The sequence below is a fragment of the Gadus macrocephalus genome, chromosome 3, assembly GCF_031168955.1.
Source record: "Gadus macrocephalus chromosome 3, ASM3116895v1".
In the NCBI taxonomy this organism is placed as follows: Eukaryota; Metazoa; Chordata; class Actinopteri; order Gadiformes; family Gadidae; genus Gadus; species Gadus macrocephalus.
In genome coordinates, this window is record NC_082384.1 from 24013830 (window position 1) to 24037048 (window position 23219).

Genomic DNA, 23219 nt, shown 5'->3' on the forward strand with positions numbered 1-23219 from the left:
GGTGGAGGTGGAGGTGGGGGGGTGGGTGGAGGTGGAAGTGGGGGTGATGCTGACCCCTGCGTGGAGCTCTTCCTGGACTGGCTGTAAAGGGCGGAGAGGGAGGGGGAGGAAAAGGTCTTGGCTCTGCTGCTGAAGGGCTGCGGGCCCACTATCATGTCCAGCCTGCAGGGGGACGCACACACGCACACGCACACGCGCACAAGCACACACACGCACAAGGAACAACAAACACACACACACACACACACACACGCACACACACGCACACATGCACAAGGAACAATACACACACACACACACGCACAAGGACCAACACACACACACAAGGAACAACACACACACACACACACACACACACACACACACACACACACACACACACACACACACACACACACACACACACAGACACACACACACAGGCACACACACACACACAAATACGCAGGCCCGCGCACACAAGGAACAATACACACACACACACACCCAAACATGCAATCGCACACACACAGACATCCACACACCCACACACGCAAACATGTGCATACACACACGCAACACATGCCGAACAGGGTTGCCCGGTAACAAGCCAGCACATGTACACATACACCACCAGAAGGATTAAAGGAAAGTGGTCGTTGTTAGGGTATGCCCACACACACGGACACACACACACACACACACACACACACACACACACACACACACACACACACACACACACACACACACACACACACAGACACAGACACAGACACACACACACACACACACACACGCAAGCGATGAGCAAATGATTGTGAGCGCAGTAACATGGGGGAATGATCACGAGGTTGATGATGTCTTTCTGTAGGCCTGTGTGTACAAGGTGTGTTGCAGCTTTTTTTCCACGTTAACTACCTGGTTTGAAGGCTCTTGATGCGACACAGCATGTCCAAATGACCGGCAGAGTACTGCTCGATCACGTCCTTCACGTCGTAGGGCCGCAACGTCTCCTTGAATTTCTTCTTGGCAACGTGGAACTTCATTATCCTGGGCCATGAGACAAATACAATAACGCACATTCAACAACGACCACCAGAGGGCAATCTCAACCAGTCTTTGCCGACGCGACGCGATGGTTTCCCACCAAACGGAGTTCATCTGGCAGGTTATAAAAACAAGACTAGCGTTACGTTTTCTTTGAAACCGCTGGAGTTTCACAGGGTCTCGTCTTCTGTGTTTTTCCTACACCTGATTGTGTTTTTCTCCTTTCCCAGATTTCTTAAATCCACATCCTGTGAGTCTGTGAGGGCGGTTGTCTTGTTAGACACCTAACCTGTGTGTGTCAACGTGTGTGTGAGAGCGCGTGTGTCCGTGTGTCCGTGTGTAAACCGATCACTCTGAGAAAGCGGCTCTTGGAGGGGGATAGGAGACGGGGTGTCGATGCACCTGTGGGGTGTGTGTGGGGGCAAAGCTGGGAGAGTGGGCTGATTGTAATGGTGCCTGTCGATTGCTTTCTGAGGGTCACCGCGGTTCTGGAGTGCTTTTCTCCCAGCGAGCAGCAGCACAGTGCCTTTTTTAAATATATGAGTCAGGTCATGTTATACGATATCACTCGTACAGCCTTTAGTCACTGTTATGGCCTCAGAATGATTCGCACCAACCCTCAAAGGAAGAGGATTGCCTCATTGGAGTGTGTGCGTGTGTGTATCTCCGTGTGTGTGTGTGTGTGTGTGTGTGTGTGTGTGTGTGTGTGTGTGTGTGTGTGTGTGTGGGTGTGTCTCTCTGTGTCTGTCAGTCTGTGTCTATCTGTCTCTCTGAGTGTGTATGTGTGTGTGTGTGTGTGTGTATCTGTGTGTGTGTCTCTCTTTGTTAGTCTGTCTGTCTGTGTATGTTTTTGTGTGTGTTTGTGTTTGTGTGTGTGTCTGTCTTTGTGTTTGTCAGTCTGTGTGTGTGTGTGTTTGCATTTGTGCGTGTTCATGTGTGTACGGCCATTAGTGGGGAAGCCTAACATCGAGTGTCGGAGACGGACAACCGGAAGGGGATTTAGGTTCAAGCCTCCAATTTGTCGGGAGCGAGTACATCTGCCTCCAAGTTTCACCTGACACAGGCTTAGATGTGGGATGCCTGAGGCCTTCCTTTGAACCCACTCCCCAAGATCACCTGACTGGCTCGCTAGCTTTAGCAGTAGGTCCGCTCGGCCTTGTGGAAGACACCGGTCATGCACACTGGGCCCACTGGCAGAGTGTGTGCAGGTAGGCGGGTAGGTAGGTAGACCGACGGGTATAGGACATCCAATTATTTCATTCGTGCTGTATTTATTGATTGGCTTGTTGCAGTCTGCGACAGACACAGATACCAGACTTGTCTTGTCCTTGTTAGAGCGTTTGATTTATTGATTGCTGTCGGAATGGAGAGAGCGTTTCGCCGCATATGACTGACATAATATTTGGTGAATTATTAGCTAAGGTCGCCTCCCGTGGCTTTTAGCTTGGGCACCTTCTTCGGCTGTTCGTAATATTCCGGCCGTGACTTGACTACTACTCTGGCTGCTGTGCTCTGCGTTCAATAACACCAATTATGTACCGAAATAATTAGAATAATATTAGTTAAAAAAGCTCCTCCATTCGGTCGAATCTAAGTCTACTCTACCCAAGAACATTTGCTAAGATTGACATAGATTTACATTCGGAACTTCTAGCGAACGCTTTCAAACAAAGTCGGGAGGAGTTTGGGTTTTGTTTCTTGATCGGGGACCCCTCAACACTCTAGCTAGGAGGAGCTGGAGGTCTTGGTGGAGGAGTTGGTGTTTTCTATTTTCTTTCTGTACATAGGTTATGCATTTGTATATCCGTTTTATATTTGTCGAAATTAGTCATGCTTGTGTTTTTGTTATTTGTACCTTTTATTCCTGGTGGGGCCTCTTGGACCAGATCAATATTGTAAATAAGAAACTGTTCTTAATGTTTTATCTGGAAAAAAAAAGGTTAAAAAAAAAAAAAAAAAAAGGTCGAACTAGCAACCTTCCGATTAAAAGGCAAGCCGCTCTACCTCCTGAGTTAAGCAGACATAGTTAAACATAACTCAACAACCCATTTCACCGCTGGGTTCACGGGGACGTCCATCAGCTGGCATTGTCCTCACCTGACAGCTCTGATGACACACTTGACCGACGGCAGCAGGTCCTCCACAGAGATGTCACAGTGGCACCCCCTCTCATCGAACCCGTCCTCGCCCCCCGCCATGTTGGAGTCTGCTGCTGGGGGCCACAGGCGAGATCAGGCATCAGAATGGCTGCTCGTGTTTTTGGCAATGGCATGGAAGATATCCATGACAAGGGATGAGGAAGTGTGAAGGGGCAGACGACGTGACAGACAGACAGACAGACGACACTCTAGACCAGGGGTTCTCAAAGTTTTGACAACTGAGGGCCAATTTAGGAACCCAAAATTTGACTGAGGGCCGCCAAAGGAAAAAAAATGTTGGCGGGAAACGCCGTCAGCATCCCAGTGGTGAAAAAAAGCATTGCACCCGCACCGTGGACCTCTGGGAGTGAGGTCAAGTGAGGTCTAAATCATGAAACTGAGGTTCACCCTTTCAAAGTAATGTACAGCCGGATTAAAACAAAAAAATGTAAAAGGATTTAATTGAAAGCTAGAGAGAGTCGAATTTTCTCTTTATATTTATTTATATTTGTTTAAATTAATATTGATAAAAAAAAATTATGTATGTCATTGCGGGCCGCCAGGAATGATTCCGCGGGCCGCACTTTGAGAACCAATGCTCTAGACAGACAGACAGGGGGGAAGGAAGGAAGGAAGGAAGGAAGGAAGGAAGGAAGGAAGGAAAGAGAAAGAAAGAGAAAGAGAAAGAGAAAGAGAAAGAAAGAAAGAAAGAAAGAAAGAAAGAAAGAAAGAAAGAAAGAAAGAGAAAAAGAAACAAACAAAGAAACCGACAGACAAACAAATATTGTTCATGCCATCACAATAATGAAAGCATTAATCATTAAAAGCAATTAGTCAATATCTGCCGTCTATATATATTTTTACTACAGTTAAATGATTCTGTCCCCTTAGCGCTGAAACCATTATTATTATTAATACCGCACAATGTGCATGGTCTGCATACACATACAATACACAGAGTAATGTTATGTCGGTGTGAGTGTGCGTGCATGCGTGTACGTGTGTTGATTGCTTCAGAGTTTTTTCAACACATTGGATAATAATTAGCCAACGACACCAAACAGAAGAGGGGGACTAGCGTGGGTAATGGGCCCCAGACTGGCCCTGGCCCTGGCCCTGGCCAACTCCGCTAAGACAGTCGACTACCATGTTGGCCTCTGGCCCGCCCTCCCCACACAGAACCCCCCCATCACGGGGTACCCCATGGTCCCAGGCCGCCTCACCCTCACCCTCCCCTCCCCATGCTTTGGGAAGACATCGCGTTAAAATTCCGGCTAGCTTGGCAGGCGGGAGGGTGAGGCGCAGTCTGCGGCCGGCCAGTGGGAGAGAGAGCCAGAGTTATTACATTAGATTATAGGACTGGGGGACGGCCTGGGATGTGATTTATGAGATCATTGGTGTCTTGGCGGAGACGTATTGATCTAAATGCTTATGAGTTTCTTTCTTGGCCTAGTCAGTGCGGAGACATGTGTCCTAGATACACGACGACCGCTGCCAGCGAACGGATCATTAAAACGACGGCATTAGGGGGGGATATTAAAAGACGGCCGTGTGTACGTACATGCTTTCGTAACATCTCGATATCGTCACCGCCGCCATTCCAGTCGCATGATTACAGTTAATCACGCGCAGAGTTAATAATAGTCCCGGGTCTCCATATCTGGCGCCGCGAGACTCTAACGGCGATGATGAACGGTCATAATCGAATAAATTAAAACGGTGCAGGGGAGAAGCAACGCAGGCCGCCACCCCCCTCCACCCCATCTCCCGCCCCTTGTAGGTCTCCCCCCCCCCCCCCCGTTGGTGGTGGAGAGTGATTGGCACCACCCCCCCATCCCCCCACCCTCCCAATCCCTGTTTGACCCGCCCCCCACCGTCGTGGTGGAGCGTGATTGGCTCCTACCGTCGGTGGTGGAGCGTGATTGGCTCCACCCCCCCCCCCAATCCCCGTCGGACCCGCCCCCTACCGTCAGTGGTCGAGCGTGATTGGCTCCACCCCCCCCCCAATCCCCGTCGGACCCGCCCCCTACCGTCAGCGGTCGAGCGTGATTGGCTCCACCCCCCCCCCCCAATCCCCGTCGGACCCGCCCCCTACCGTCAGTGGTCGAGCGTGATTGGCTCCTACCGTAGGTGGTGGAGCGTGATTGGCTCCACCCCCCCCCCCCCAATCCCCGTCGGACCCGCCCCCTACCGTCAGCGGTCGAGCGTGATTGGCTCCTACCGTCGGTGGTGGAGCGTGATTGGCTCTTGAGGCGCAGCGAGGGCCGGAAGCGGGTGCGGTCGTTGAAGCTCCAGCTCTTCTGCACCTTGGCGGGGCTGCCCCCCTCGGCGGTGGCCGGCGGGGGGGTCTCGGCCACCGGGGAGCGCCGCTCGTTCACCGACTGCCGGCTCTTGATGCTCTGGCCGCGGGGGCTCGCCATGCGCACGCGCTCCTTGAAGCTCAGCTTTTGGCTGAGGGGACGATGAAGATGACGACAGTGATGAGGGGGATGATGATGATGAGGGTGACGAAGATGATGATGACACCAATGATGATAATGAGGATGATGAAGATGATGACAGTGATGATGAGGATGATGACAGTGATGATGAGGATGATGATGATGATGATGATGACACCAATGATGATGAAGATGAAGATGATGACAGTGATGATGAGGGTGATGATGATGATGATGAGGGTGATGAAGATGATGATGACAGTGATGATGATGAGGATGATGATGATGATGATGACAGTGATGAGGATGATGATGATGAGGATGATGATGATGACAGTGATGAGGATGATGATGATGATGATGACAGTGATGAGGATGATGATTATGGTGAGGATGATTATGATGATGATGATGATGGGGATGGGGATGACGATGACGTCAGGGGAGAGATGAAGAGGTAGGATGACACGGAGAGAGAGAGAGAGAAAGGGAGAGAGAGATGTTAATGACGACAAATTCTCCACTCAAAGTGAACTAACACAGGCAGGAGGGGTGTGTCTACGTTACAAATGAGTTGTTAGATGAGGGAAAAAATGCAGTCGGTCAACAGATTAAGTTCAGTTAGTCTCTCTCTAGGTCAACGGCCAGATCTTCCTGGTCGTAAAGAAAGGGTTGGGGAGGGTTGGGTGGTGTAAGAAAGGGATCAACATGCATCACTATAGCAACAGATACTCAAGCTGCATGGCAAGCACACGACAGGCGATGGAGCAATGGAGTCCTTCTGTGGTCGTACGTGCTGCTAAGGCTAGGATACTCCTCTGGTGTTCTTCATAAGTACTCTCACTTGAACTCTCAGTTGTTCAGAGTTCACCAAGACTCTTCATAGCGACCCACCCCTCTTACGCACTTATCCTGGCACTTAATGTAGGCACTTGTATGTTGTACACCCTTGCACTTAAAAATAGTACTTATGCTGCTATCCATTTGGATGTACGAAGTGGTAAAGTCGCCAATCTCCCAGCTTTCTTGCGGCATTTCACTGAGGCACGCCCCCTTTCGGTCGTAGTATCTCGTCGCTTTCAAAGTAGAGCGAGCAGATCTGTACAACTAGCAAACGAGATGGCTGCGCCCATAGTCAATGGGGATCGAGCTGTATTTTCTTTGTATTTGTACCACGTTGGGGGTTGTAATGTCGATTTTAAATCCTCTTACACACTTGATTTCATTGCTGCTTTAATCCGGTCACCAATTTAAGGTCTTGCTTTGCGTGAAATTCAATGTAAAGTTGTGTTTTCAAGCTGGTTTGCCAAAGAGGCTATGTTGCTAATGATGACTAGCCCGCTACTACCCCTCGTGGCTCGACAGAAACACGACAGCACTTGTTGAAATAAAAATTGGCGAAAATGGCAAAATATTATTGCAATGTAAAAGGCTTGCAATGTTAATGTTTCTGTAAAGGCTGGCAACCATTATACACTGGATTATTTATTTTTTCCAAAATAGTTTTCTTCTTAAACTCGTCGGACACAAATAGCAAACTGGAAGGCTGGAGCAAGGGAAATACGTCACGTTCTCGCTGAAGCTGGTCGTTCGTACCAGCCTACCATCAAAATGGATAGCAGCATTAGCATTGCGTAGCGTCTTAGCTATCTCTGTTGTATACGGGGAATGGGGGAACCCAGCAATTGTGCTTGGCACTTGTTTCTATGAACATCCTTAATGTACCGACAGAACTACATTGTTTCTCCTTCTTCTGACAAATGTAATTATAGTAGGTCGTTTTGGATAAAAGCGTCTGCTAAATGTCCTAAATGTAAATGCTCTCGTTTCCTTTTATTTGGGTCACAGTGTTTTACTTTCAAGGGGGCAGTCAAGTCTCGCGTGAATAAGTGTGGCTCATTGTAGATTAATATGAGATAGATATGAGAAGCTAGGAAATCAATGAGTCAATGTTAATATTGGTGAATGGTTTTTGCGGTTATTGCTTTGGAGGTGGGTGCTGAAGGTTGAGGTCCAGCATGAACAAAGCGAGACTCAGTTTGGACTTTTAACAGGGCATGACGTTACAATAAATATTCTCCACACAGCAGCGGTCTCAATCGCAAGGCGACAGGAATAATTATTAACATCGGGCCAATTAAAACAACAAAACCACTAAAAAAGCAAATGCATTAATTAACATAAAAGACAGATATCACATCCGAGACCAGCTCCTCTCCACAGCCTTCTCAGATGAACCCATGCAGAGGATTAGTGAGCGTTCCTGAGGTGAGAGATGCAACGCATGCTGCTGTGCCAGTGAGTACCTATGTCTCCAAGCTGAAGGCCTCCTCAGCAGCTTCTTACTACTATGAACCTTACTAAAGGCAAGACAGAGATGGATGGGTTAGATGAGCGGGCGGATGGGAACCGGATGCTCAACGTGTTGGGATGACAACATGGTGATCTGCTATCGACCTTGGCCAGTGGAGGGTTCGTTTTTTACAGAGTTTTGGCGCTTACAATACCCGTGGGTCACAAGCGATGCGGGATAAGTTTGCCCTCCGTATGAAAGCTAAACAAGTGCCTCTACACCTCTATCATTAGACCATCTGAGGTCTCGTTTACATCATGCCTAAAGCCTTGACCAAGTTCAAGTTGACTGCACACAAGGCTAAATCATATCACTGGATGGCTCGGTTGGGTCCTCAGACAAAGACAGGACCAGGGTACACTGGTTTTAATGTACCATGCATGTTATCTCTAGAACGTGCCACAGCCAGTTATGACACTTCCTTAGTAATCAAGGGATGAATAATCTCATCACTCATCTCTCTGAGGGACTCTCAAATCCTACGTGCTAATAACTCAATAACTGTCAATAACTCAAGCAATAACTGTCAATGTGCGTGAATGTTGTGATCGATGTTATGATGATAGCTACGGCTCTGTGATTGTCCCGTTTTATTCAAGGGATTGTTCCGGGACTCTCTTCAGCGATACAGTTCTGCTTCTCAATGAGACGAATTCCGGTGGAACCAACACAATAAAGCGTTGATCCCGACCGTTCATTAGCCCATCAGCATGGATCTCCGACAGCCCCCTGACGAGACACGGAGGACCCTCATACCGAGGTGTGTGATGATAGGTGAGGCGCTCTGTGATCTCCGGGAGACAGACTGCTGACAACTTAATTGCACTTTTAATCATTTTGTTTTACGATGAGCAAATATCCCACAGTGTGTGTGAGTGTGTGTGTGTGTGTGTGTGTGTGTGTGTGTGTGTGTGTGTGTGTGTGTGTGTGTGTGTGTGTATGTGTGTGTGTGTTTGCCTCTGTTTGTGTCTCTGTTTGTGTCTCTGTGTGTGTGTGTGTGTGCGCGCGCGTGCGCGCGCGTGCGCGCGCGTGCGTGTGTGTGTGTGTGTGAATCTACTGTGCGTCACTGTGAAAAGATCATATATAACATCGCACATTCGCCCCCCCCCCCCAAACTCTGTCCCATTGTGGCCTTCCCCTGAATCGTTCTCACGCCGCCTCGGCCAAAATCATTCATTACGCATCGAGCGATTAACTCTCTCCAGCGTTTAGACCCGAACACAAAAACCAATAACCACTGTAGGGTCTACAGAGTACATCCCATCTGAGCGGCGTGTTTTTGCACCCCGTCCTGATAAAACACACACAGACTGGTAAAAGTCATGTGGTTACGTAAGACAAAGCCCTGACTGCGTGTGTTGTGCGGTGTTTTCCTTCGCGAGAGGGGAGATGGAGCTGAGAAAGCAAACGTATACACTGGGAAAGGCAGCAGTTACAGTGAGCGGCTGTGTTAAGATCAGGCGTACGTTTCTCTACCTGTGGCGGTGAACAGTTTGTTCTCGGAGGGGTCAGAGCACCACACTTAGCAATCCCAGCAGCGGTATGGTTCACAAAGAGTCCAGATTGACAGAGAAGTACAGCTGGCTGTTTTGCTAAGCTAGATCCTTTTATTTTGTTTTTCAAAAGAAAAGGCACAAGGAAGCGCATGTGAACCAATGCGTGGGTGTGTGAGTGTCTGTGTGTGTGTGTGTGTGTGTGTGTGTGTGTGTGTGTGTGTGTGTGTGTGTGTGTGTGTGTGTTAGTGTGCGTGTGGGTGTATGTGTATGTACGTGCTTGCAATTGTTTGTGCATATTTGTTGGTGGTTGCACGTAAGTGCTCGCGTGTGTGATCGTGCGTGCGTACATGTGTTTGCGTGTTTGTGCGTGCGTGCATGTGCGTGTGCACGTGTGTGCGTGCGTGTGTGTGCGCGTGCGTGTGTGCATGTGTGTATGTGTGTGCATGCCCGAGGCCGAACAAACCTTGTCGTGGTCTCCCCCTGCTCCTTCCTTGGGATGACGAGCGAGAGGGAAAGAGAAGAGAGAAGAAGAAATGATGTGCGCCATTTGCATTCGGTGACCTTCAAGTAATGGCCGTAACATTACTTACATCCAGACCAGCCCCGGTGAGTGGGCGGACCGACTGCATCCCTTACCACGGGATTCACATCATTCTCTATACGCCCGGGTGTGCGTCGACACGTATACACACTTAGCAGGTGCTAATCGTAACAATAGGCGGAAGAGGCAGCTCAAGAAACAAGTCACGCTCGTGAGCAAACGTCCAGTGAAGGAAGCAGATGATTGGGGGATATAAACAATGCCTGATTTATTCACACAAGCTGCTGGTGCACTATGGGTAACTGGGGTCCTGAGTCGGTTTGTTCGTGAGGGACTTTGTTTGTTAGTTTGTGACTGAGGTCAGGCTTGTATTTTGTATAGGGGGTCTCTGTAAACATCCTATATAGAGCATATCTTTTTCTGGTTGCAGCTTGAAAGACACCTGTGTTTTTTTGTTTGTGTTTGCGTGTGTGTGTGTGTGTGTGTGTGTGTGTGTGTGTGTGTGTGTGTGTGTGTGTGTGTGTGTGTGTGTGTGTGTGTGTGTGTGTTTGTGTATTATTGGCCAATTATGGGCTCACAAGAAAGTAAACTTTCCAAATAAATACACCAGAGGAAAGAAAAAATAAGTCGAATCTGATGATAGATCTGAATGGCTCATTTCTGATGATTACCATCGTCCGAGACACGGCAAATAAGGATGATTATAAAAATTACAGTCTACACTCTCCTGATGTAAAAGCACACTCTGTCTATTTTAAGGGATCACACTGCTCTGTGCTACGTGCACACGATTGTTATATTCCCAAATCATCCTAATTTGTCTTTGCTCTTTAAGCAGCAGCAAAGAGGGCAGAGGGGTCGACAGCCTTTTGGTTTTGTACTACCTTTTTTTCATATTTCTAGGCAACAGTTCAAATTCAAAAAATACACTTTTGGTGTGTAATAAGTTCTTATAGGTGGAAAAGCTTGAGACGTGCCTCTCGTACACTATGATAAACTAACATATGGTTAAAAAACTAAACTTGAATCCCCCCCTCCCCCCCAAAAAAGTCCAGGATTAAAGAGACACCCAACAACAGGCCCCTCCCCTCGGACCCCCTGGGTACGTACTTGGTGGGGCTGCAGGTGTGCAACGCCTTCAGGTGAGGTTTCCAGGTCGCTATGGAAACAGAGTTCTCGTCGGCCGCGTAGCTCCGCCACACACACTGCGGGCACGAAACGCAGCACCACAGAAGAAGAGGACGACACAAACACAGCACACAAAACGGAAAGAACCGCGGGTTAGTGGACGCAATACGACGGGTGTAAGACAGGCATGTGACAGGTGAGTGACAGCTGTGTGACAGGTGAGTGACAGGTGTGTGACTGGCGGAGGGAAGGGGGCGGTTACTAGGTTTGCTTACCTGTCGTGCTAGTGCAGGACGTTGTCATGGTAATTTCAGGTCACTAGGGACCGTTGTTATTGGTATGATTGGTGTATTTTTGTATTGTCGTCACTATAGGCTGAGAACAGCGTGGGGACTGACGGATAGGAAGTGAACAGGAAGGGGACCGGACATTGACAGGATGTAGACAGGAAGTAGGGAATTTGTAAGGGAATTGTTGTTAATAGCGCCCAGGGCAACATTTGACCGGTATTCAGAAGGGGACCCTCACAGAATATATATATTTGAATGAATATTATAACTGGATCACAAATCACATGCTTCTTTTGTGTTGAAAATATGGAAAAATTATGGGAAACTTGAGTTCAAATAAAGAACAAGAGAAACATTTCATAGATTTTACTATACGCCACAGATAATAGCATAAGCTGCACAAGTCACATGCTTCTTTTGTGTTGAAAATATGGGAAACTCATTGGAAACTTGAATTAAAATAATGAATAAGTGAACAATTTCATAGATTTTACTTTACGCTACAGATAACAGTATAAGCTGTCCAAGCGTTCAGAGGCTGGATTGTGTCTGAACGGTGAGCGTGTGGTGTAGCGTGCAGCCGGGGGCCCAGCCAGGGGTCCCTCAGTCGGGGGGGGGCCCACCTGGATGAGGCAGGCCGCCGGGTTCCTACGCTTCTCAAAGTGCTTCTGTCGGTGCTGCTCCTGGACCTTCAGCGCAAAGCCGGAGCCCAGGATACCCTGAGAGGGGCACAGCTGGGTTAGACAGACAGACAGGCAGACAGACAGACAGACAGACAGACAGACAGACAGACAGACAGACAGACAGACAGACAGACAGACAGACAGACAGACAGACAGACAGACAGACAGACAGACAGACAGACAGACAGACAGACTGATGACAGACCCGGAAGACAGACAGACAGACAGACAGACAGACAGACAGACAGACAGACAGACAGACAGACAGACAGACAGACAGACAGACAGACTGATGACAGACCCGGAAGACAGACAGACAGACAGACAGACAGACAGACAGATCTGGACAAACAGAAAGGCTGAAAAAAGCTGAAAATCAACGAAGGCTACACGTTACTCTTTGAAATTAGAGATACATTTAGGGCCGTAACCAAGGAGAATCGATTCATGTTGTCAAGCACTGGAAGGCTTTACCTTGTTGTTGACAATTTAACTGAAAGGTAAAACGTCCTTCTCTCATATTCTTTTAATTGTATCTGGCTCATGGAGATATATAAATAGATGCATGAATGTCATGAAATAAAGGCAGCAGTGGACAAAACACCAAACATTAAACATTCACAACTCAGTCACAGGAAGTGAGCAAAGATGTCCCCTGAGCTAGCCGGAGCTAGGCGTCTCGCTAACTCACAACAACGGGGGTGGGCAAACGGGGATCAAACCCACAGCCCCATTTCCGCCGGGATCCGAAACAGAGGAAGCAAACAGATGGCGACGGTTTGAAAAACACTCACGGCCGGCAGGGCGAAGAAGGAGATTCCCAGGAGGGCGAACCCCGCCGACAGCATGCGGCCCGTCCACGTCTTGGGGGTCTTGTCTCCGTAGCCGATGGTCGTCAAGGTGATCTGAGGGGCCCAGAGACAAACAGAGACAAATTGGGAAAATGTCTGAGGACATAGGTATTTAATACATAGAGCCGGTGAAACAATGAGCTGAAGGACGGACGGTAAGAAAACGGCAAGACGGTTTCGTTAATGGAGACGAGACACCAAGCTGTGTAATGGGTCTGGTCTGAACACGCTAATCATAGGACGGTCTGACGGGGCCGAGAATGCGTCACATTTCCCTCGGCGGGTCAATCAGCGTAAAACCGGCGTGATTAAAGGAACGGTCAGTCGCAACATGGGGTGATTATGCAATTTAGAGGGGAAACGGCCGAGGGGTGAGTGTATGCGTGATTGTGTGACTGTGCGTGTGTACGTGGGTGCATGGGTTTGTGTGTGTGTGTATGCGTGTGTGTGTGTGTGTGTCTGTGTGTGTGTTTGCGTTCGTATGTGTGTGCCGTGTGCGTGTGTGACGAGTGCATGTGTGTGTGTGTGTACGTGCGTGAATGTGTTTGTATGTGTATATATATATGTGTGTGTGTGTCTGTGTGTACGTGCGTGCGTGTGTGTGTGTGCACTTGTGTGTGCACATTCGTGTGTGTGCACTTTTGTGTGTGTGCACGTGTGTGTGTGTGTGTGTGTGTGCGTGTGTGTGTGTGTGCACGTGCGTGTGTGTGCATGTCTGTGTGTGCACGCGTATAGACGTGTGCGTGCGTGTGTGTGTGTGCACGTGCTCTCTCTCCGTCCAGGACTCACCGTGCCCCACCACAGGGCGTCGGCGTAGGTGGCGAACTCCTTGTTGAACTTGTTCTCCACCAGGTACACCAGGAAGGAGGAGAAGATGAGGACCAGGAAGCCGATGTACCACGCCGTCACCAGCTCCTGCACGACGGGGAGGAGGTCACAGAGCCAGAGTGTCACCGAGCGTCGCCATGGAAACCGGCACGACCCCCGCAGGATGACGTTCAGCGGGCGCTCGTAACGCGTCGAGCTACGGACGCCGTCGTTGCATTAAAACAGACGGACAGACGGACGAAATAAAAGGTTGCCGTCTCCTTCTTCTGGCTTCGGAGCTGCGTGTGACTGAGAGTGATTGCTGCTCCGGCTCCTGGCGGAGCCAGACGGAGCTGTCACCGCGGAGGGGTTATTTAAACCCCAGACTAACACAGCTGGCGTCTGCCCAGACTCCATCACAGAGACGGGGACAGGGACAAGTGGACTTGGGGTGGAGTGTGTGCAACAGGGTTACTACTATTGAGGTAAATATGCTTTGTTTGGCACCGGGTGTTCTGGTTTGCTTTGTCTGGACCTTAGGGAGGAGAGTGTGATGAGTTTTGTCTTATAAGGGAGGAACCAGCTCTACTGAGATCTATGATCTCCTGGTATACCATGGAGTGCTGACGTTGGTCCCAGCGTAAGCAGGGATAATGGACATTTAGCGTTGATAGCCAATAGGGTGAGGGTGAGTAATCAGTAGAGGGATCAGTAGACAGACTTGAGGGTAATTACCAACCGCACAATAGAATAATCCCATGAAAGGGAAACCAAAAAGAAGGAATAACTGAAACCAAGCCTTTGACGAAGGTCAAAGTTGTGTATCTGGGAATGCATCTATTCCAAGTTAGTTACCAGTTACTATTTCAATTCAATTCTATTCATTTTATATCTACATTGTAGATATATATATGAATAGTATATTCAAGACTATGCAGTGCTATTTATATCTGATGTTTGCTATCTATCTCTGGGTCTTATGGGGTGGCATTAGGGCACAGGCAGCATCCAGGAGGGATAGAGAGAGTACGTGGACCCGTCTGACTTCTCTTCAGGAGGGGCCTCTTAATTCCTGGCACTGGCCCAGATAACCTGGGATCAGAACAGAGCCAGCGGAGGTGTCTGTCAGGAGGGAGAGATACTCACCGGCCTGAGGACTGGCTGTACAAACAGTCAGAGAAACACACAAACTCACCTACAGACGTACCGATGCACACAAACGCACACACACGCATACGCACGCACAGACAGACAGACATAGACACACACTCACAAAAACACACAGACACAGACACAGACACACACACACACACACACACACACACACACACACACACACAACCACACACACACACACACACACACACACACACACACACACACACACACACACACACACACACACACACACACACACAGGCCTCCACAAGGCAGCAATCACAAGGTCAGCTCACTGTTTAGTCAAAAAGGAAATCAATGTTTTTTTATTACCAACTGCTGGTCGTCTAATAGTTTAACAGCGCTTACCGAGAAAGATGTCTGGATTATTGATGGTCATCAGATTTGTCTTTGTCATATGTTAATAGATTTTTCTTAGTTTGATGAATGTGGCCCAAGCACATAACATCTTTGTCAATACTTAAGTCAATACATATTGAATGGACCCATCTTTGAATGGTTTGTGTGCATGTGTGTGTGTGTGTGTGTGTGTGTGCATCGGTACGTCTTTGTGTGTGCGTGCGTGTGTGTGTATCAGTACGTCTGTGTGCGTGAGTGAGTGAGTGAGTGAGTGAGTGAGTGAGTGAGTGAGTGAGTGAGTGAGTGAGTGCGAGGCAGCGAGGGAGTGAGTGAGTGAGTGAGTGAGTGAGTGCGAGGCAGCGAGGGAGTGAGTGAGTGAGTGAGTGAGTATGTGTAACTCTGTGTGTATGTGTATGTCTGTATGCATCTATGTGTGTGTGTGTGTGTGTGTGTGTGTGTAAGCACTCCATCAGGTGTGTGTGGTGTGTGTGTGTGTGGTGTGTGTGTGCCCCCCCCCCCCCCCCCCCTACCTTGCTGTGGGCGTAGACCACCGAGCCCAGCAGCTTCCAGGTGCCGCCCCGGCGGTCCATGCGCACCATGCGCAGGATCTGCAGGAAGCGGAGGCTGCGCAGCACCGACGTGGCGAAGATGTTCCCCTGGCTGCCCGCCGAGACCACCGCCACCGACGCGATCAGCACGATGATGTCTGCAGGACGGCACGCAGCGACAAACACACATACATACACAAAGACACACGCACACACACACACACTCGTTCACATCCTTGAGCCTTTTCTTTTGAAAACACAAGATAAATATAAGCAGTGCATGGAGGGTTTGAGGTTGAGTCATTCTTAATGCTCAAAGCCTCATCTTCCAATGTAAATATTGAAATATTCTGAATGTATAATAGGCTGAAAAACAGTGTCAGTGTCATGTGATTATGCAGATCTGAAATAGAGCTGTGGGCATGAGCCACATAGTTGATCGTTAGGTGAGAACATTCGTTATTGGCGTTCTCTACCTTGCATATGGGAGCGAAAGGTAATTAAAAAGAACAGATTAAATTGATGAATCACTTTTAATTTACCGTGACAAGAGTCTCACCGCAGTGGCGAAACCTGAGCTTTCAAGTTGCATAAAAGTGTAACGTAAAAGTATAATTCGTACAGCTGTTGGCACATTTTCCAAACGGCTGCGTTCCAACATTTCACGTGCCATCAGGCATCCGACACTTTTGCAACATTGGCTTTTTTCGGTGACACTCAAGCGGGCGTCTTCTGCACATCCACCAGGCACCAGCAGATAAAACGCGAAGCAAACCCAGCGTCTCTAATGACCCCCCCTGCTGACAGCTTCAATCCACAGCACTGGGCCAACTACACCTCATTAATATTGATCTCTGCACGAGAGACGCCGCTCTGAGTCGATGCTCTTCCTCCTCGCCTCGGGGGGAGGGAGAGAGGGGCTTTTGATTCTCTGGCGCTTCTTCTTCTTATCCTCTTTGACGACCCTTCAATTAGTCCAACAACAGCCGCTGTCCCCCTACTAATCCCCGCCCTTCCCCTGTGTCCACACTGGGACAACGTACCCGCCCTGACACCCCCTAGAACCACCCCGGAACCAGTCACGCCGCGGAGGGAAGCGGTCTGGCGAAGGAGAAGGAGGAGGAATCACCGCGCTCCACAGGAGAACAAGAGAGCGGAGGACAGAATCGATTCTGTTTGTGCGGTGCATTGATTTGCCATAATCCTCACACGGAGCGGAGAGCGAGAGAATAAGTAATTTCCCCCGCGTGTGCGTGTTGAGCCGTGCAGAAGAAAGAAAACTAAAGCGCAATGCGAGCCGGCTCTGCAAAGCCGGGGATATTTCTCATTCGCAGACGGATGCGGAGACAGAGGAATTAAAGTGTCTCTGGTGTGCGAGGCGGGCTGCGGTCGCCGGGGCCTCGTTCTCTCCGTCTCTCTCCATCGCTGCTTCTGGTGAATCCATACTCGGACTCACCTCGCATGCGTCCGTCAAACGGATCTCATTGGCTCTGCAATGGACGCTCTCGAAATGCATTGTGGGTCTGTCCGTTCTGCCGGCTCCGTGGCCCGCGTCAAAAGTTGAGAAATGTTCAACTTTTCGCGCAACGACGGATCCGTCGGCCAATCGGATCGCGTTTTGCAAATACACGCAAATACACCGTCCAATGAAATCGCCTTTCTAATACAACCCGAGAAAACACATGGATACGTCTAAAATTACACATCCGTCGACGTACGCGTAGTGTGGCCGTAGGGTCAGAGGGACTCTGATACGCTGTATCGTTACAGTGTGCGGATGACGGCGATGTAGGTACACATCCACCACCAACACGGGAGCAAGGCGGGGGAAGGGTTTCAGATCCATTTAGTTTTCTTTTGAAGGCAGGTTCTCCTGAGCTCTGCATTGATCTCTCGTTCTGGAGACTAACTGCAGCCTCTGGCGATTGGTTGTTTCGGTTCGCTGCGGCTCTCACCTCTTTGGGTACGCTGAGGTTTTATAAGGAGACCTGTCTCTCGGTTTGTTTGTATCTGGCTGCCAAAGTCTGTCTGGAAAACGCAGACTCTCAAGGGGTGTAGCTGAAATCGTAAGGCTTACGAGCCTTAAAACGATTCAATGAGCGTTGGCTCGCTTTAGGAGTGAGATCGTTAGTATTGATGGTCGACCATGGGAGAGACGTGAATGTGGAGTGTGTGTGGATGATGGCTGGTTTAAGTCGGACTGGTTGGACTCTGGGGCCGTTTCTCAATACCGAGTACGCAAACTTCGGACTTGCGGACTTCGAAGTTCGAACTTGGCCAGTTCGAACTTCCAAGTACAAACTTCCGAGGACTGGAGGACGCACCTGCTATTGGAACAGCAGCGGACTCGATGACGTCACCAACTCAGCTCGTCTGTTAACTGTGCTACGGCCTCATGTAGACATGTACTACTGAACAAGGCCCAAGCCTCACCAAGGCTCGGGCCTTGGTGAGGCTGCGCACCTGTTGCGCAATGACTGATAAGTGTGCACAGGTTAAAGCAGCCATCACCACACACACTCAACATGCATCACCTGATTCATGTACCAGTTCCTTCAAACGACCAGAGTAGTAGATGGCTAGGTGTGTGTGTGTGTGTGTGTGTGTGTGTGTGTGTGTGTGTGTGTGTGTGTGTGTGTGTGTGTGTGTGTGTGTGTGTGTGTGTGTGTGGCCATGCATCTACACATGGTTTGATGCATGGATGATTAGTCTGTCTCTCTTTAAAAAAAGAAAAAAATAACTACGCATTGCAGTTCGGTTAAAACACACACACACACACACACACACACACACACACACACACACACACACACACACACACACACACACACACACACACACACACACAGGAAATCTACCATCCAATTTGGGCCCAGTGGAAGCATTTGGCCGTTTCTCACTCCACCATCACGCCACCCCTCCCGGGCCATTTAATAAGACACTTCCTGTGGAAGTGAAGCCTTTGAACCCTTCGTAATTGTGGGATGTGTAAAGCAAACCTCATTCATCAGTGGTGTCAGTTGTTTTGTTTTCTCTGCCCTCGAAAAGAGCATTGCAGCGTGAAGAAAATGTGGGACTGATGATATTCAAATGTGTTCAAGAGACAAATCACCTGCTTTGGCTAATTGGTTCCAGCCTCATCTCATTTATTATCTTAATCCAGCGCCCGTGATACTTACCCGTGCGCTGGAATACACGCACGCACGTACGCACGCACGCACGCACGCACGCACGCACGCACGCACGCACGCACGCACGCACGCACGCACGCACGCACGCACGCACGCACGCACGCACGCACGCACGCACGCACGCACGCACGCACGCACGCACGCACGCACAATATCCATAGAATCAAGATGGCCAACACTCACACACAGCCAAACCTAAGATGCATTCTAACTCATAGTTAACATATTCACTTAAGGATTAAGGACACCTGTGTAACTGTGTAATGTCACTTCTCTGTGTTGTGTTGGTGTGGTGTTGTGTGTCCATAATGTCCAAAATGGTAGAATGGAGTCAAATTCGTCAGGGCGAGATTCAAACGGGGGGGGGGGGGACGGGGGACGACGACGACGACATGGGTATGAAAGACTCACCGATCACACAGAAGGGCTTCCTTGCGAAGCGCAGCCGGCCTTGCCACCCCCGGTAGCGACAGCAGCAGCCAGCGGACCAGATCCGGGCGATGTACTCCAAGCCGAACACCACGATCATCACAAACTCCTGCAGCAGAGTCGACACAACGCTTGTGTTTCTTTCCGCCACCGTCACAGACACATGACACTGATGGAGACCGTTACCTACCGGTGTGAGCCCATTTGAACGATAATGGATTTGTTTTGCAGAGCATAAGTGCTTTGAGTTTCTTCCGTCGAACAACACGAGATGATAAGATTGTGAGCGCCTTGTTAACCCGCGTATTGATTTAGCTCTCTGCGGCTATCCTAGCGTTAGCTAGTGTGTGGGGAGGAATACGGCCTTTTACAAATGCTATCATTTCCCGATCTGTCTGTAATTGCTCGTCGCATTATTTTCTGTATTTTGGAATTGGCAAAACGCTGAAACCTTCCTTGAGAAAGTCTTTATTTGTTTTTGCTCACAGCTAGTTTACAATTCCACTATGGGCTGTGTCTTGTATGCAATTTCAATTATGTGCAATATTGCTATATTCTTATTGACTTATTTCATTGACTTTTACTGTTCATCACTGTCCATTTTGTTTTTTTTCAATTGTTGACTGACATCGTGAGCTACTGGATACCTGAGAGAGGCAGCATCCTTCTAGTGCTGAAATATGTCAGACAACAACGCTGTGTGTGGCAGGTTGCTGTTGTTCTGCTGACAGAGAGCACAAAAGATAAACAGGGCTGACATATCTGCTGCGAAACATGCTTCATCATTTGACCGTATACAGCTGCATAACTCAGTCAGTGCGATGTGCTGAGTGAGCGCTCTCTTCTCTTTTACACCGTCGGCCCGCCGGTACATCTTCACTTGTTATGGGCACCGTTTTTAGAAGGCAATGGACATTTTACGTTATTAAAACGAAAGGGGGATATTTTTTTAACACATTCTGGCACTCGGATCGCATACATGATTCTCCACATTAGGATTCTGTTAATGTTGAGACGGCTTTAAAAGTCTTAATGTCTAATGCCTGTCACACACTCTCTGGCTCTCCTGTAAACGGTGGCTGAGTCATCCTAGCCTCAGCCATCCACCATCAAAGCACTCTACAGCTCTTTGCAGCGTTAGATAACAACAGTCCAGCCCAGGGTGTCAAATCAGTCACTGCACTAGAGCAGCGCAAGGCCCTGTCCCTGGCATTTCAAACAGCAACGTTTGAGACTCGTTGTGTCAAATTACTGCGGGGCTTTTCGATTCGTGACTGTGGGAGAGCCTTACAGACTGAGAATTACTCACAAAAGAAACGACTGAAGACGACCAAACCAAATCTACAACTGGAATCCAGTCATGTTGAAAAATTATGCAGAGGACCGAGCCGTTTTTCAAAATATTTCACACTCTGACCGGTCTGACAGGCTTGTTATGTCCATCTTCAAACGTCATCATTCATCATCAATTCGATTTGGTTATTTCCTATTTCTGTGCGTTAAATTGTTGATTGCGAAAGGAATGCCTCTGATGGTCTGACTGATTTGTTACGTCCATCTTCAAACGTCATCATTCATCATCAATTCCATTTGGTTATTTAGTTTTTCGGAGCGTTAAATCGTCGATTCGTAAAGGAATGCCTCGGATGACGCAAGGGCCCCAGCTGTGGCACCCAGAGGAGAGAATCGCACACAGGCAGAGTCCGTCCGGTCATTAAAATGCATTTGAACGCTAATGAAGTATACACACCCGTTAACCCTTATTAGAAAATGATCAAACGGCGAACTACAAAGTGTAGAATCAACAACGTGATGGCGTTATAAGGGCGCAGGCGAAGAGTGTCAGCTGCACCCTGTCAGCAGGCATGAGGTACACATTTGGATGTTTTCCTTCTTATGTTCCTTACGTTTGCCTTTCTACGGAGTTGGGCCTGTTTGGAGCGATAGCGAGTTTGTGAGGGAGGGCTCAGAAGTTTACATTTACATTAAGGGGATTCTGCTGACGCTTTAATCCAAACATTCACACACGGATGGCGGAATCAACCACGCAGCCGGGCGACAGCCAGCTCGTTGGGAGAAGTCAGGGTGAGGCGTCTCGCTCAGGGACACCTCGACACTCGGCTAGGAGGAGCCGAGGATCGAGCTAGCAACTGCTCAACGTCAACCGGCTCTACCACCTGGGCTACCTCCGCCCCCCCCCCCCCCCCCCCCTTTCTTACCAGGATGAGCAGACAGTAGGAGGAGAAGTCCTGGTGGGCCGGGATGGTGGAGAACACCGAGAGAACCAGGCAGCTGAACACGAGGATGAACCTGAAACACAGGAAGAAGACACACAGGAAGTCAAAAAGTGAGCTAAGGATCGATCTTAAACACAGGAAGACACGGAGGAAGTCAAACCGTGAGCTAAGGATCGACCTTAAACACAGGAAGAAGACACGCTGGAAGCCAAAACATGTGCAGACCGGAAGACCCCAGAAGACTGATCTGTGAATACCTTTAAAGGAAACCTTAAAACATAACTATTCAGCGCAGAATTCTCTAAATCCATTTGATTGATTTCTTGATTTTTCTTGATTTTCATTGTATTGTTAAGCACCTGGTATTGCAATTGTTGCAAGAAAGGCACTATATAAATAAAGTTTGATTGATTTGATTCCCGGAGCAGGTTGAGAGGCAGCTGCTGCAGCCTGTGGAGCATGTGCAGCCAGTCATTCATGATATCATCATGATGTGTAATGAAAAAGCGATAAAGATCACAGTGATTATTATCAACTGTTATGCGAGTACCACAACATTCACATAGCCAACATTCACACAATTAACACCTTCTCTCATCTCAGGGCCATATGTGCACAGACTTAGACTCATCTAAGACAAAAGTCCAGGAAAGGTTTTTGGTTTTCTAAAAGCAGTTGTTGTCTTCTCAGCCCAGAGTTGGAATGAGCCCAGAGTTTCAACCCGGCTGCATTCCAAATGCAAAACAGTTCATTGTATAGTTCCCATGTAAAAAAGAAACTAAAACCAAAACGAGCCATTGAGTTCACAGTAAAGTTCCTCCTGTCTTTGAACCCGGGCGTGTGGTGGAAGAGAACCACCGACATGGGGCCACTCGATCAAAACGGAAAACCGACATCCTCCCCGTCATGGCACGGCCATTATTCCATTTCCTGAGATATCCGGTTATCCACGCTTGTTTGCGCTTCGTGATTCGCTCACGAAGCGCAAACAAGCGGGAACAACCGCCGCGGCTATCGGAAAACCGACGACTGCATCGACCGTTTCGGAGTATTGACCTTCAGCGCTCCTCCCGCCAAGAAGCAGGAGAGAGACAGGGGTCTTCATAATCGTGTCATGCTATGGTTTTCCATCACATAAAAGACGAATGGGAGTTCAGTGGAAAACACATAAAAAAAAAAAGAAGAAATACGCATTATTGTCTGAAATCTGAGAATAGGGAAGTTGGAGTTATGGTGGTCCGTCGTATTAAACGGTTAGAGAACATCTGTATCGAATCATCCCGGAGCTCCTTTAACAGGGGACTGAATGGTTTACAGGCTGGGTGCTGCTTCTCAGTGAGGCTCATTCAGAGTACAAACCCCCTGGAGGCGGTGGCCCTGCTGCACACACACACACACACACACACACGCACGCACGCACAAACACACAAGCATTAGCAGAGTAATGCAAACATGCACACACACACACACACACACGCATGCACGCACACACCTAGCCATCTATTAGCCCTGGTCCGCTTACTCCCACCTGTGGTTCAT

General features: G+C 48.8%; 1 protein-coding gene across 1 annotated transcript; it reads right to left on the bottom strand.

Annotated features, from left to right (window-relative positions):
• Nucleotides 1-896: 896 nt before the first annotated feature.
• On the bottom strand, nucleotides 897-23219 carry LOC132454192 (potassium voltage-gated channel subfamily KQT member 5-like). Its single transcript, XM_060047412.1, has 12 exons — nucleotides 23209-23219; nucleotides 21663-21807; nucleotides 19426-19552; nucleotides 15806-15981; nucleotides 13740-13865; nucleotides 12894-13004; nucleotides 12040-12135; nucleotides 11109-11203; nucleotides 9921-9947; nucleotides 5389-5618; nucleotides 3127-3238; nucleotides 897-1032 (listed from the first exon to the last, which is right to left on the bottom strand). The coding sequence occupies exons 1-12, from the start codon at nucleotides 23217-23219 to the stop codon at nucleotides 897-899; spliced, it is 1392 nt and encodes a 463-aa protein (XP_059903395.1).